We start from the raw sequence: 12,931 nt of genomic DNA, 5'->3' as shown, positions 1-12,931 counted from the left end.
AACCTTACACCTAAAGGAACTAGAGAAAGAAGAACAAACAAAACCCAAAGTTAGCAGAAGGAAAGAAATCATAAAGATCAGAGCAGAAATAAATGAAATAGGAACAAAGAAAACAATAGCAAAGATCAATAACTCATAAAAGTGCTAACAAAAGATCAAGATGAAAAAAAAAATTAATTACATGGGACTGAGTGAACTGATGAGGATGAGTATAATTTTTGTGACTTTCTGTTCGAATTAAAAAAAAAAAAATCCCACAAGGACTCAGAGGCAAAGAATATACAAATCAATTTTCACTGCAAAGTAAAGGAGCTGCTACAGTGGAGGATTACTGGACTGAATGTCAATATTATGACATAGTATGAGTGTGTTTCATGTTTGGTAATTGCAATCATTGTTGCTTTTGTTGTGGTCATCCATGTACAATGCTTGATGTCAGTCTATTTATCTCTTGTAAAAATAAAATACAGTGTGAGTGTGTGTGGGGAAAAAAAAAAAAAAAAGAGGGAGAGGACTCAAATCAATAAAATTAGAAATGAAAAAGAAGTTACAACAGACACTGCAGAAATACAAAGCATCCTAAGAGACTACTACAAGCAACTCTATGCCAATAAAATGGACAACCTGGAAGAAATGGACAAATTCTTAGAAAGGTATAACCTTCCAAGACTGAACCAGGAAGAAACAGAACTATAAACAGACCAATCACAAGTAATGAAATTGAAACTGTGATTAAAAATCTTCCAACAAACAAAAGTCCAGGACCAGATGGCTTCACAGGTGAATTCTATCAAACATTTAGAGAAGAGCTAACACCCATCTTTCTCAAACTCTTCCAAAAAACTGCAGAGGAAGGAATACTCCCAAACTCATTCTATGAGGCCACCATCACCCTGATACCAAAACCAGACGAAGATACTACAAAAAAAGAAAATTACAGATCAATATCACTGATGAATATGGATGCAAAAATCCTCAACAAAATACTAGCAAACAGAATCCAGCAACACTTTAAAAGGATCATACACCATGATCAAGTGGGATTTACCCCAGGGATGCAAGGATTCTTCAATATATGCAAATCAATCCATGTGATACACCATATTAACAAATTGAAGAATAAAAACCATATGATCATCTCAATAGAGGCAGAAAAAGCTTTTGACAAAATTCAACACCCATTTCTGATAAAAACTCTCCAGAAAGTGGGCATAGAGGGAACCTACCTCAACATAATAAAGGCCATATAAGACAAACCCACAGCAAACATTGTTCTCAATGGTGAAAAGCTGAAAGCATTTCCTCTAAGATCAGGAACAAGACAGGGATGTCCACTCTCGCCACTATTATTCAACATAGTTTTGGAAGTCCTAGCCATGGCAATCAGAGAAGAAAAATAAATAAAAGGAACACCAATTGGAAAAGAAGAAGAAAAACTGTCACTGTTTGCAGATGACATGATACTATACATAGAGAAGCCTAAAGATGCTGCCAGAAAACCACTAGAGCTAATCAATGAATTTGGTAAAGTTGCAGGATGCAAAATTAATGCACAGAAATCTCTTGCATTCCTATACACTAATGATAAAAATTTGAAAGAGAAATTAAGGAAACACTCCCATTTACCACTGCAACAAAAGGAATAAAATACCTAGGAATAAACCTACTTAGGGAGACAAAAGACCTGTATGCAGAAAACTATAAGACACTGATGAAAGAAATTAAAGATGATACCAACAGATGGAGAGATATACCATGTTCTTGGATTGGAAGAATCAATATTGTGAAAATGACTGTACCACCCAAAGCAATCTACAGATTCAATGCAATCTCTATCAAATTACCAATGGCATTTTTTACGGAACTAGAACAAAAAAATCTTAAAATTTGTATGGAGACACAAAAGACCCCAAATAGCCAAAGCAGTCTTAAAGGAAAAAAACGGAGCTGGAGGAATTAAACTTCCTGACTTCAGACTATACTACAAAGCTACAGTAATCAAGACAATATGGTACTGGCAGAAAAACAGAAACATAGATCAATGGAACAAGATAGAAAGCCCAGAGATAAACCCACGCACCTATGGTCAACTAATCTGTGACAAAGGAGGCAAGGATATACAATGGAGAAAAGACAGTCACTTCAATAAGTGGTGCTGGGAAAACTGGACAGCTACATGTAAAAGAATGAATTTAGAACACTCCCTAACACCATACACAAAGATAAACTCAAAATGGATTCGAGAACTAAATGTAAGACTGGACACTATAAAACTCTTAGAAGAAAACATAGGAAGAACACTCTTTGACATAAATCACAGCAAGAACTTTTTTGATCCACCTCCTAGAGTAATGGAAATAAAACCAAAAATAAACAAATGGGACCTAATGAAACTCAAAAGCTTTTGCACAGCAAAGGAAACCATAAACAAGACGAAAAGACAATCCTCAGTATGGGAGAAAATATTTGCAAACGAATCAATGGACAAAGGATTAATCTCCAAAATATATAAACAGCTCATGCAGCTCAATACTAGAGAAACAAACAACCCAATCCAAAAATGGGCAGAAGAACTAAATAGACATTTCTCCAAAGAAGACATACAGATGGCCAAGCAGCACATGAAAAGATGCTCAACATCACTAATTATTAGAGAAATGCAAATCAAACAACAATGAGGTATCACCTCACACTAGTTAGAATGGGCATCATCAGAAAATCTACAAACAACAAATGCTGGAGAGGGTGTGGAGAAAAGGGAACTCTCTTGCACTGTTGGTGGGAATGTAAATTGATACAGCCACTATGGAGAACAGTATGGAGGTTTCTTAAAAAACTAAAAATAGAACTACCATATGATCCATCAATCCCACTACTGGGCATATACCCAGAGAAAACCATAATTCAAAAAGACACATGCACCCCAATGTTCATTGCAGCACTATTTACAATAGCCAGGTCATGGAAGCAACCTAAATGCCCATCAACAGACGAATGGATAAAGAAGTTGTGGTACATATATACAATGGAATATTACTCAGCCATAAAAAGGAGTGAAATTGAGTCATGTGTTGAGACGTGGATGGATCTAGAGACTGTCATACAGAGTGAAGTAAGTCAGAAAGAGAAAAACAAATCTCATATATTAATGCATGTATCTGGAACCTAGAAAAACGGTACAGATGAACCTGTTTGCAGGGCAGAAGTTGAGACACAGATGCAGAGAACAAACGTATGGACACCAAGGGGGGAAAGCCATGGGGGGGTGGGGGGGGTGGTGTGCTGAATTAGGCGATTGGGATTGACATGTATACACTGATGTGTATAAAATTGATGACTAATAAGAACCTGCTGTATAAAAAATAAATAAAACAAAATTCAGAAATTAAAAAAATAAACAACTAATACTAAACTTTCTTTGGGTTATTTTTATGGAAATATGTTAATATAAATGTTTCAGACATTACATGAAATTCCTAAAAATCTTATATGTTCTGTTATAATGTTATAAGTCATAATTCTAGCTATTACTTTAAAATGTATATCTCAGAAATAACAAAAAAAGAAAAGGTGGAGAAAGAGGAACCCTTGTATACTGTTGGTGGGAATGCAAATTGGCATGGCCACTATGGAAAGCAGTATGGAGGTTCCTCAAGAAATTAAAAACAGAACTACCATATATATGATCCATCAGTCCCACTTCCTAGTATGCAGCTGAAGGAAACAAAATCAGTACCTTAAAGAAATATCTGCACTCCCATATTCATAGCAGCATTATTCACAATAGCCAGATATGGAAACAACCTAAGTGTCCATCAATGGGTGAATGAATAAAGACAATGTGGTGTGTATATATATATATAGAGAGAGAGAGAGAGAGAGAGAGAGACAAAATGGAACATTGTTCAACCATAAAAAAAAGAAGGAAATCTCATCAGTTGCAACAACATGGATGAACCTGGAGGACACTATGTTAAGTGAAAGAGACCAGACAGAGAAAGACAAATACTATATGCTATCACTTATATATGGAATCTAAGGGGAAAAAAAATGGAACTCATAGAAAGGAAGACTATACTGGTGATTGCCAGAGGTTGGGGGGTTAGGGGAAATGGAGATGTTGGTCAAAGGGTACAAACTTTCAGTTACAAGATAAGTTTTGAGGATCTAAGATATAGCATGATGGCTATAGTTAATAATAGAGTATTGTATACTTTAACAGGGACTAACGATTCTACCAACATACTGAAAATAGACACATTTGGGAAGAATAGGCAGAGAAGAAAAAGAGAAAGAAAAAACGAGTGGAGAAGAGAGGGAGACAGAGTAAGAGAGAGGAAAAATTAAGAAGCGTCTCCATCACAATAATTTAGAACCAGTAATAGATTACTTTTTCTGGTATTTTCTGGAATTAACGTCGACTCCATCTCTTTCCAGTGAAGAAAATGAACGAAAGGATTTCTGTTATAGTTTCAGCTTCTAGCGTGTGAGATGGAAAACAGCTTAGGACTTAGTCAAAGGATAAGTCAATGCTTAACTTCCCTTTTATCACCATATGCATGTCATTTCACTTCTCTGATGCTAATTTTCTTATCTATAAGAAAATGGTGGTCAGAAAATCTGTTATAATTAGCTATCTCATGGGATTCTTATGAAGACCAAATGTAATGCATGGTAACTAACTTGGAAATATTGCCTAGGTAATTACGTATGATTTAATAAGCAGGTACCTATGTAATTATATACTACATGTATTAGATTTAATAAAGGTCTTTCTGTTAAAACTATGGGGCAAGTTAAATTTACCACATTTAAAAGTAATGGTGATATATTGTTGAGAACAAAACTTGGGTATGAACACGTCATTGCTCATCTGTTGACCCAGATTACAAAGGAATTTGGCTGGTGATGGGAATGCAGGTGGTCTGTGATTACCAGGTCTCTGTGGATGAAGCTGTTTCTCTCCAGGTACTCCATCCCTTCACACACATCTTGACACATGCTCAGCAGCACATCTCTACTAAAATGGCCTTGTCTCTGTCGGAGGAAATTCAAAAGGCATCCCCTTTCCATGAACTCGGTAACGATGTAAATGGGTTTCTGCTGGGTGCATACACCATAAAGCTGTACTAACTTCGGGTGTGTCAGTTTCCTGAGAGGGAAGTCATGCATACACAGAGTTACTGCAGGGAAAGAAACCACCAGGGGTGTTAGCTGGCAAGGGGTCACTTTTTAATACAAAAAGGGGAACCGGAAAAAACATAGAAACTTACATCATTACTTTAGCTTCTTCTATAAAATCTTCCTCACACATGGCACCTTCCCTAATAGCTTTGATGGCTACTTTGTACTGAGCTCGCCACTTGCCAAGCCTTACTACTCCAAAGAGTCCACTCCCCAACTCCCTCATAAAGGTCAGCTCTGAAGGGTTAATCTCCCATTTTTCTGTGAGACAGAGGGGGAAAGTGATAAAATTTAATCAGGAGAATACAGTAGGAATCAGTGAGAAACAAAGAAACTATAACCAAGGTCAATCTAAAACTTACAAGGTAATACAATTACCAACACAGAGCAGACTTGCAACCTGCCCATAAGCGACAGAAGGTGGCTTTCCTCCCTCTGGGGAGGATGGACCCCTTCTCAGCTGTCACAATAAAAGCAAAGTGAACTGAAGAAGGCAAGAAGATGTTGCACAATAGGCTAATAATAATGGAGCTTGAAAGTTGAAGGTACTTTTTTCTTTTTTAAACAAATACTTCCTCCTTTACCATTCCTCCCCCTGAAGTTTTTTTTTTCTTTTTCAATTCCATCAAGTTGGAAAGAGTTTAACCTGTTTAAAAGGCTTTCACCAGTAGCACAAAGACAATCAAGTTGCATGTCTTCTCTATTACCTCCATCTTTACTTTCCTGTGAGTAGCCAACCAAGCCCAGTGAGAAGCAGGAAAGGCTTTGATTTATTTTAGAAGTAACATGGTAATGCTTATTTTTCACTGATGGACAGTTTTCTACCAAATAATGAATAATGATGAAAACAGAAAACCTAGGGTTACTACAGCTATAAGTGTAATCATCTAAAATCTCACTTGGTAAACTTATATAAAAACAGTTCCGCTATGTGGAATTCTACACATCTAAACTGGTCTTGTGATAACGGGTTCTTTTCAAGGAAAATTTGCCATGCAACTACAAAAGGAGTTACCGTAGCTGAATCCTGCAGTGGTTGGTGCATTCTCCCCCTTTGTGCTAACTGGGTACCGCAGCCTTGTGACAAGTCCTAGAAATCAAAAAGAGTATTACAGTTGAATTCACTCAATCATTCTGCATGGTAAAGTGCTAAACTAGAAACTCACTTACAAAATTCATTCATTTATTCACTTAGTGCTCATCTTCTTTGTGTATATATAGCCCTCTGCTATGTGCTAGCAAAAAATAAAGGAAGGTAGGAAGGAAGATGATCCTACTGTGGTCAAAACCAAGTCTGTGCGCCTGATGCACAGTGAGGCCAAACAAACCAAAATGTCGGAGTCTGGAGCAGAAAAAGGTTTATTGCAGGGCCAAGCAAGGAGGACGGGGGGCTTGTACTCAAAAGACCCAAACTCCCCAGTGGCCTTCGACAAGGGTTTTTAAAGACGTTGTTAGGGGAGAGGGTAGTAAGACAAGTGATCAGCTCGTGGACCTTCTTCTGATTGGCCGACGGTAGGTAACAGGGTGATGTTTCAGGAATCTCAATCAACAACCTTCTGGTTCCAACCAGCCTGGGGTCTACCTGCTTGTGCTCAGCATGTAGTCACCATCCTCCACCCGGATGGGGGTCTTAGTTTCTGCAGAGCGACTCAAAGATATGCATCAGATTGTTATCTACATCCCTGCAGGAGGAACTAGGAGTCCTGTGACTCTAATCATTAACTGCTTGAGCCTGCTCTTTGGAGCTTGGGGAAGGCTTAGGAGACTAAAGCCTTTTTTTTTTTTTTTTTTTCCAAACAAGAAACGGGAAACACAGAGGAGCTTTTGTACCCAGGAAGGCCCCCACAGGGTCCTGCTTGGTTTCGCTACTCTCTGAGCCGACAATTTCATGTTTTTTAAATATACATTTTTATTCATTCAACATTTTTTTTTAAAAATACAGTGTTTATCAGGCACTGTGCTAGCATGGTGTCTTGCAAACACTTTAAAGGATGTTAAAAGGTTTCCAACAATTATTATCAATTATTATTTCATGTTCTTTTCTAGTATGAGATTTGAATTATGAAATGGAATTACAGTAGTCTACTAAAAATTAAAGTAGTTCACCTGACATAACTCAGCATTTGTAATCTTAGCATAAAAATTGGGCTCTACAATATTAATGACTGGGAATAACACAACTACTGGAAATCAGTGAGGCACCTTAAATCCTTTAACTTAAGTTGCTTACAGTACTAAATAAGAAATCCCAGGTATTTCTCCTATAAACACCTGTAGCACTATGTATTTCCTCTAATACAGCATATCTCATAGTAATTTAATATTGTTATGTACTTCTCTGTCTCCCCTACCAGATGGTAAGATGTGGGAGAGACAAGATCAACAGTCATCTAGTTCACCATAGTATGCCTACAGTCCGGCATAGTTCCTGGCATGCAGTAGGCACTTAATACATGTTTCTGAAATGAGTGAATTGAGATAGCATAAAAATTCACACAAGAACAAAAAGAAAGAAATAGGGGAATGTGAATGCTGAAAAAGACTAGAATAAAAGATAAGAAAAAGCTCTTCAGGGGATAAATTGATATGAAATCAGTTCCTCAAATGTTAAACACGGAGTTATTATATGATCCAGCAAATCCATTCCTAGTTTAGTACCCAAAAGAAATGAAACATGTTTCATGCAAAAACTTGTACACAAATGTTCACAGCAGCATTACTCATAATGGCCAAAATGTGGAAACAGCCCAAATGTCCATCAACTGATGAATGATACAAAATGGATAAACAAAATCCACACAATGGATTATTATTCATCAGTAAAAAGGAGTGGAGTACTTATATAGGCTACGACATGGAGGAATGTCAAAAATATTATGCTCAAAGAAGCTAGTCACAACAGACTACATATGGTATGATTCCATTTACATGAAATGTCCAGAATAGGCAAATCTGTAGAGATAGAAAGTAGATTAGTGGGTGCCTAGGGCAGGACTGGTGGAAGGGGTTAAGGGGTGACTGCTAATGAGTTCAAGATTTCTTCACGGGGGATGCTGAAAATGACCTCAGATTATGGTGATAGTTGGCACAGCTCTGTAAATATACTAATTTACAGACCACTGAGTTGTACACATCATGTGGGCGAACTTTATGGTGTGTAAATTATATCTCAATAACTGTTCCTATCATTATCTGAGAGACGTGAGCAGAGTCACAAATAGCAACAGACTTGGCAAAGGCCTTTGATAAAATTTCAAAAGTTAATTTTCCATAAATTGGGCTGGACACTTGGCTAACCCCTGCTCAGTTACATCTTTGAAGTCAAAGGCTAGAAATGTTTCTATCTCATCCTCTGGCGCTTCCAAGGGCACAAATGTGGTTTCTGGTTTTGTTTTTGATGTTTGGTTTGTTCCCACTCTGGTGGTTAAGTGTAGCAAAGATTTGGGAAGATGGAAGACGTGTCTGGGACACTCTTACGCTAGTCTTTGGAAGCCTCTAACACAGGCCTAAACCTAAGCTGCTCATCTGGCAGCTTCTGTGACAGCTGCGACACAGACATACATTGGATTTTAGTTTGGTACTGTTAAAGAAAAAAAAATATTCAATGACGCTTTTCAAGATGGTCCAGCAGGCTTTATTCAGGACCACTGTGATAGGTACAAAGACCACTGCAATGGGATTTTAAAGTGGGGGAGAGAGATGGGCCCGACTCCGAATACAGCCTGGACAAATGAGAACACACAGCCCAGGAGAAGGGTGGGGAATCAGTGGATGGAAAATTACTAAAAGAAACATCAACACAGGGAGGGCTTAAAGTGGTTCTGGCCAAACTAATCAAACAAGACTCTTGCTGAAGATAAGCCAGGGTACCCAGACATTACCCCGGGGGATGGTGGAAGACGAGGAACCCGACCAGTTATTGAGGGTGATTAGACATCAGATCTCAAGGGTAAGGGGTTCTGGTTAAAGTGATTTAGCAGGGTTACTGCCAAAACTGGATTTTATAAGAAAGTGTACAGATGGGCTCAGGAGATGGTTCGGGAGACTGACTAAAGTTCGGTCAAGCAAAGACTCTTTGTCAGTACCAAGGATGTAAACCTTGTATTGTAAGTGGCAGATGTGAACGTTTGCCACACACGATAAGGATAACTTGTGTTTTAAGGTCAAGACGGGGCTTCTTTAGAGTTATTATTTCTGATTTTTCTTTGTATATATCATTTCCTTAATATGCAGTAATTTTAAATCAATCTCATTGTACAATTAACTACAACATAAACGTGCTCAAGGAAGAATTCATCACAATGTCTAATCATTTTAATCACTACTTTATATTTGAAATAGGTTTTAACAGCTCACTTACCTGCTGCATTGTGCTTATGATATTCAATAATCTCAGGAATTGAACCAAAAGCATGTTTTTCTGCCAGATAATACTTCTTTGGAGATGTCATTGTCTCCTTTATATGATAATGCCTGAAACCTGATGAACCTTCTCTGTAACAAAAATCAGAATGTGTTAGAACCAAGTTGGAATAATGTAACTTCACCCTTAAGATGTTTTCTACCAGGGTCCCTACATATGGCCCCCTCTATTCTCTACACAAATTTTATTTTTCCCCATGTTCTTCTTAGCTGCACCTTTCAAATTAACAGATGGAAGTTATAAAGTAGTCACTGATAACTGATATTTGGTCCCTTGCATGAGATTGTGAAAGAGAACATTTACCAAAACTTCATTTACCAACAATTAAAAGTCTTAAAATAGCTGTTAGCTGGATACTGCTTTTTGTCCCTGCTGTTGGGTGTTGCAAATGTCCAGAAGACCTCTAAAAGTTAATAAACTAGATGTACAAATCATGTACACATTCTATTTTAGATATCTTAGACCTTCCTGAGTCATCTCTTGCTGAAAATCCTTTCCAGAGAACTCTTGCTGCTGTGAAGATAAAGCTCAGACTCCTTGACATGGATGTGATGTGTCTTCCACTTCTACCTCTCAGGCTGCTCTCTCCTCCCTTCCCCCTGCCCCTCCCATTCTACAATCCAGCTACAATACACTGTTGTCAGTTCACCAAGTGCTCCCTCACTTCCAGGTCCAGGCAATTTCCTGTGTCAGAAACACATTTCCCTCTCTCCAACTTTTTTTTTTTTTTTTTTTTAATTTATTTTTGGCTGTGTTGGGTCTTCGTTTCTGTGCGAGGGCTTTCTCTAGTTGCGGCGAGCGGGGGCCACTCTTCATCGCGTTGCGCGGGCCTTTCACTATCGCGGCCTCTCTTGTTGCGGAGCACAGGCTCCAGACGCACAGGCTCAGTAGTTGTGGCTCACGGGCCCAGTTGCTCCGCGGCATGTGGGATCTTCCCAGACCAGGGCTCGAACCCGTGTCCCCTGCATTGGCAGGCAGATTCTCAACCACTGCGCCACCAGGGAAGCCCTCTCTCCAACTTTTGCCTGCCTCACCTGTCAGGTCTCACATTGGATGTCAGTAGACAACGTTAATGACTAACTCAGATGTGTCTGGGCTATGTACCACCCACCACCACCCCGACACACAAACACACACACACACGTTGCCCTCCCTTCATAGCAGTCACTCACATACACCATCACTGCCTGTTTGCCTGTCTGAAAGAAGCCCTCACTAAGCTACTGGAGGGCTGGGTCTGTGTCTACTTGGCTCAGTGTGGTATCCTTAGTACCTAGCACAGTGCAAAGTAATTATCTGTGGAATGCTGCTGAAGTTTCTGTAGTCATTCAGAACAAATATATATATGGAAAATGAGGAAAATTACTAAATATGAATATAAAAATGGTATAGACTTTAGAAATAAAGTTCAGATTTTTTTAATGCTGAATTGTAGCTTATTTTTTGAAAATTAGGAATCCATATAAACTATATAGGAACTTCATATAAAAACTCTGAATTTAAGCAGAGAGAGAGGGAGAGATTACTTACCCTCCAAACTTTGTATAAAGGGAGACTGTGTACATGCCTGGTTGACTGGAATCTCTTACCATAAAACCACCTTCTTTATCCTAAAATCCAAGAAGAAAATTTTTTTCAATCCAATAACAAATACCAATGCCACAGAGAAGATCCAAGAACCCAATATTATGATTTTATGATTATTATCCTCTGCCGAGAAAATCTGCTTTGGAGAAGTGCAACTTACCAACAGGTTAGTCATCCACGTGACCGTCTCCCATCCATGTGACCTTCCACTTCACATTACTGAACCGTGAGATTAGTTAAAGAAAGCACACTCATAATTCCCCACAATCACAACTCTTCACACACACTAGTACGAGACATTTCAACATGACAATCTCTCAGGGCCCTTCCAGAACTAACAGACAAAATTTTGCAATTCCTTTATGTCCTGGACATGTGGGGAAACAGTTACTGAAAAATGTATTTCTTAATGACTGGGTTTCATTTCATACATTTTTCATATTTGCTATAAGCCTTGAATCCCGACTCAATATCATCTTCTATCCACACAGCATTTTTCCTGTAAATACCTCAGTGCTCTTTATAGGAAGATTTTTTTTTTAAATCCTTAATTCCCCTGGAAGTCGATGTTAAATATCACTCTTTACGAAAGGAGAGACAGAGGCACAAGCAACTTAAGCAGAGAAAACCAAAAGGCAGCAACACGCTGAATGACCAAAAGCTAAATCCTCAACAGGTTCTTAGCCTAAGAGCAAGAAACAGAAGCTAGGAACCTCAAACACCTCTCCACCAATAATGCCACAGTCAATCTCTAGCACTGAAATTGCTTTAAAATGAAAGTGTGTTTAACAGATTAAAATAAAATAAACTTTCTTCTTATTCCTAGGGAAGACAATGGAATGAAATAAAGGTCCACAAATAAATCTGATAAGAACAATTAGGGACAATGATCCTAACAGTTAATCGATCAATAAAACATGTTTATTGAACACTTACTCTGTTTTAATATGTTCTAATATGTGGATCTACTCAGTCCTCAAAACAGTCCTATGAGGTAGGCACTATTGTTACCTCCTTGCCTGTTTACTTTACAGGTAAGGAAATAGGACACAGAAAAGTTGGACATTTGCCCCAAGTCAAACAGCTAGTAAGTAGCAGAGCCAGGGTTTGGACCCCAGGCCTTCTAGCTACCCACTTCCCTAGAGCTGCCTCTCATTGTGAGGTCACCAGGGAGGCGTGTAAGAATCCTGTAGAGGGGGAGGGGCAGGGAGAGGTGACGTGTCATCTGAATCAAGCAAAGTCACCTGCTATTGCTCTCGTAACATAAACTACAGAAAGAAGTGTCCAACTAAACCTCCACTGTGGATACTAAGCAGGAGATAAAATGAGAAAGCACAGGTTTAAAAGGCTGGGAGCAATTACTAAATAGAATAGCTAGATCATAAATGCAGAGGACTGTAGAGGTCATCTTCTAATCCAACCTCTCTGTCTTACAGATGCAAAAAACACTAGAAAAGTCACAGCTAGACTCAGGTGGTCTCCTTATTAAGTCCACTTAGTTTCCTCTATAGCAGATTTCATCCTTCCACTTTATTTCTTTGTAAAGTGTAAGAATTTTAGCACATTTCTAAAGGCAACTAAATAGTGTGTTAAAACTTAATTTATAAAAGATAGCACGTAACACTGATGTAAACTATTTTAAAACAAAGAACTTCAAGCAAAAAGGAAAAACACATGTACTAATATCAAGGTAGCAAATAATAAATCAGTAAGAAACAGTAAAGAAAATGTTGCCCG

General features: G+C 38.4%; 1 protein-coding gene across 9 annotated transcripts in view; it reads right to left on the bottom strand.

The window, feature by feature from the left end:
* The window catches only part of TEC (tec protein tyrosine kinase), a 150,044-nt gene that overhangs the window by 10,291 nt on the left and 126,822 nt on the right, over positions 1-12,931 (bottom strand). For all 9 annotated transcript variants that reach the window (XR_014244102.1, XM_082390592.1, XM_082390588.1 and 6 more), the window contains 5 exons: positions 11,138-11,217; positions 9,545-9,678; positions 6,200-6,274; positions 5,274-5,445; positions 4,936-5,152 (listed from right to left, as the gene is read on the bottom strand). Coding sequence is in view for 8 of the 9 variants with exons in the window: in XM_082390592.1 (XP_082246718.1) it covers positions 4,936-5,152; positions 5,274-5,445; positions 6,200-6,274; positions 9,545-9,678; positions 11,138-11,217 (678 nt within the window). In the remaining variant the exon portion in view is untranslated. The remainder of the gene's footprint in view (positions 1-4,935; positions 5,153-5,273; positions 5,446-6,199; positions 6,275-9,544; positions 9,679-11,137; positions 11,218-12,931) is intronic.

This window comes from Balaenoptera borealis, assembly GCF_965194805.1.
Source record: "Balaenoptera borealis genome assembly, chromosome: 4".
Taxonomy (NCBI): Eukaryota; Metazoa; Chordata; class Mammalia; order Artiodactyla; family Balaenopteridae; genus Balaenoptera; species Balaenoptera borealis.
The sequence above is the reverse complement of the archived record's forward strand: the minus strand, read 5'-3'. Positions and strand labels throughout refer to the sequence as shown.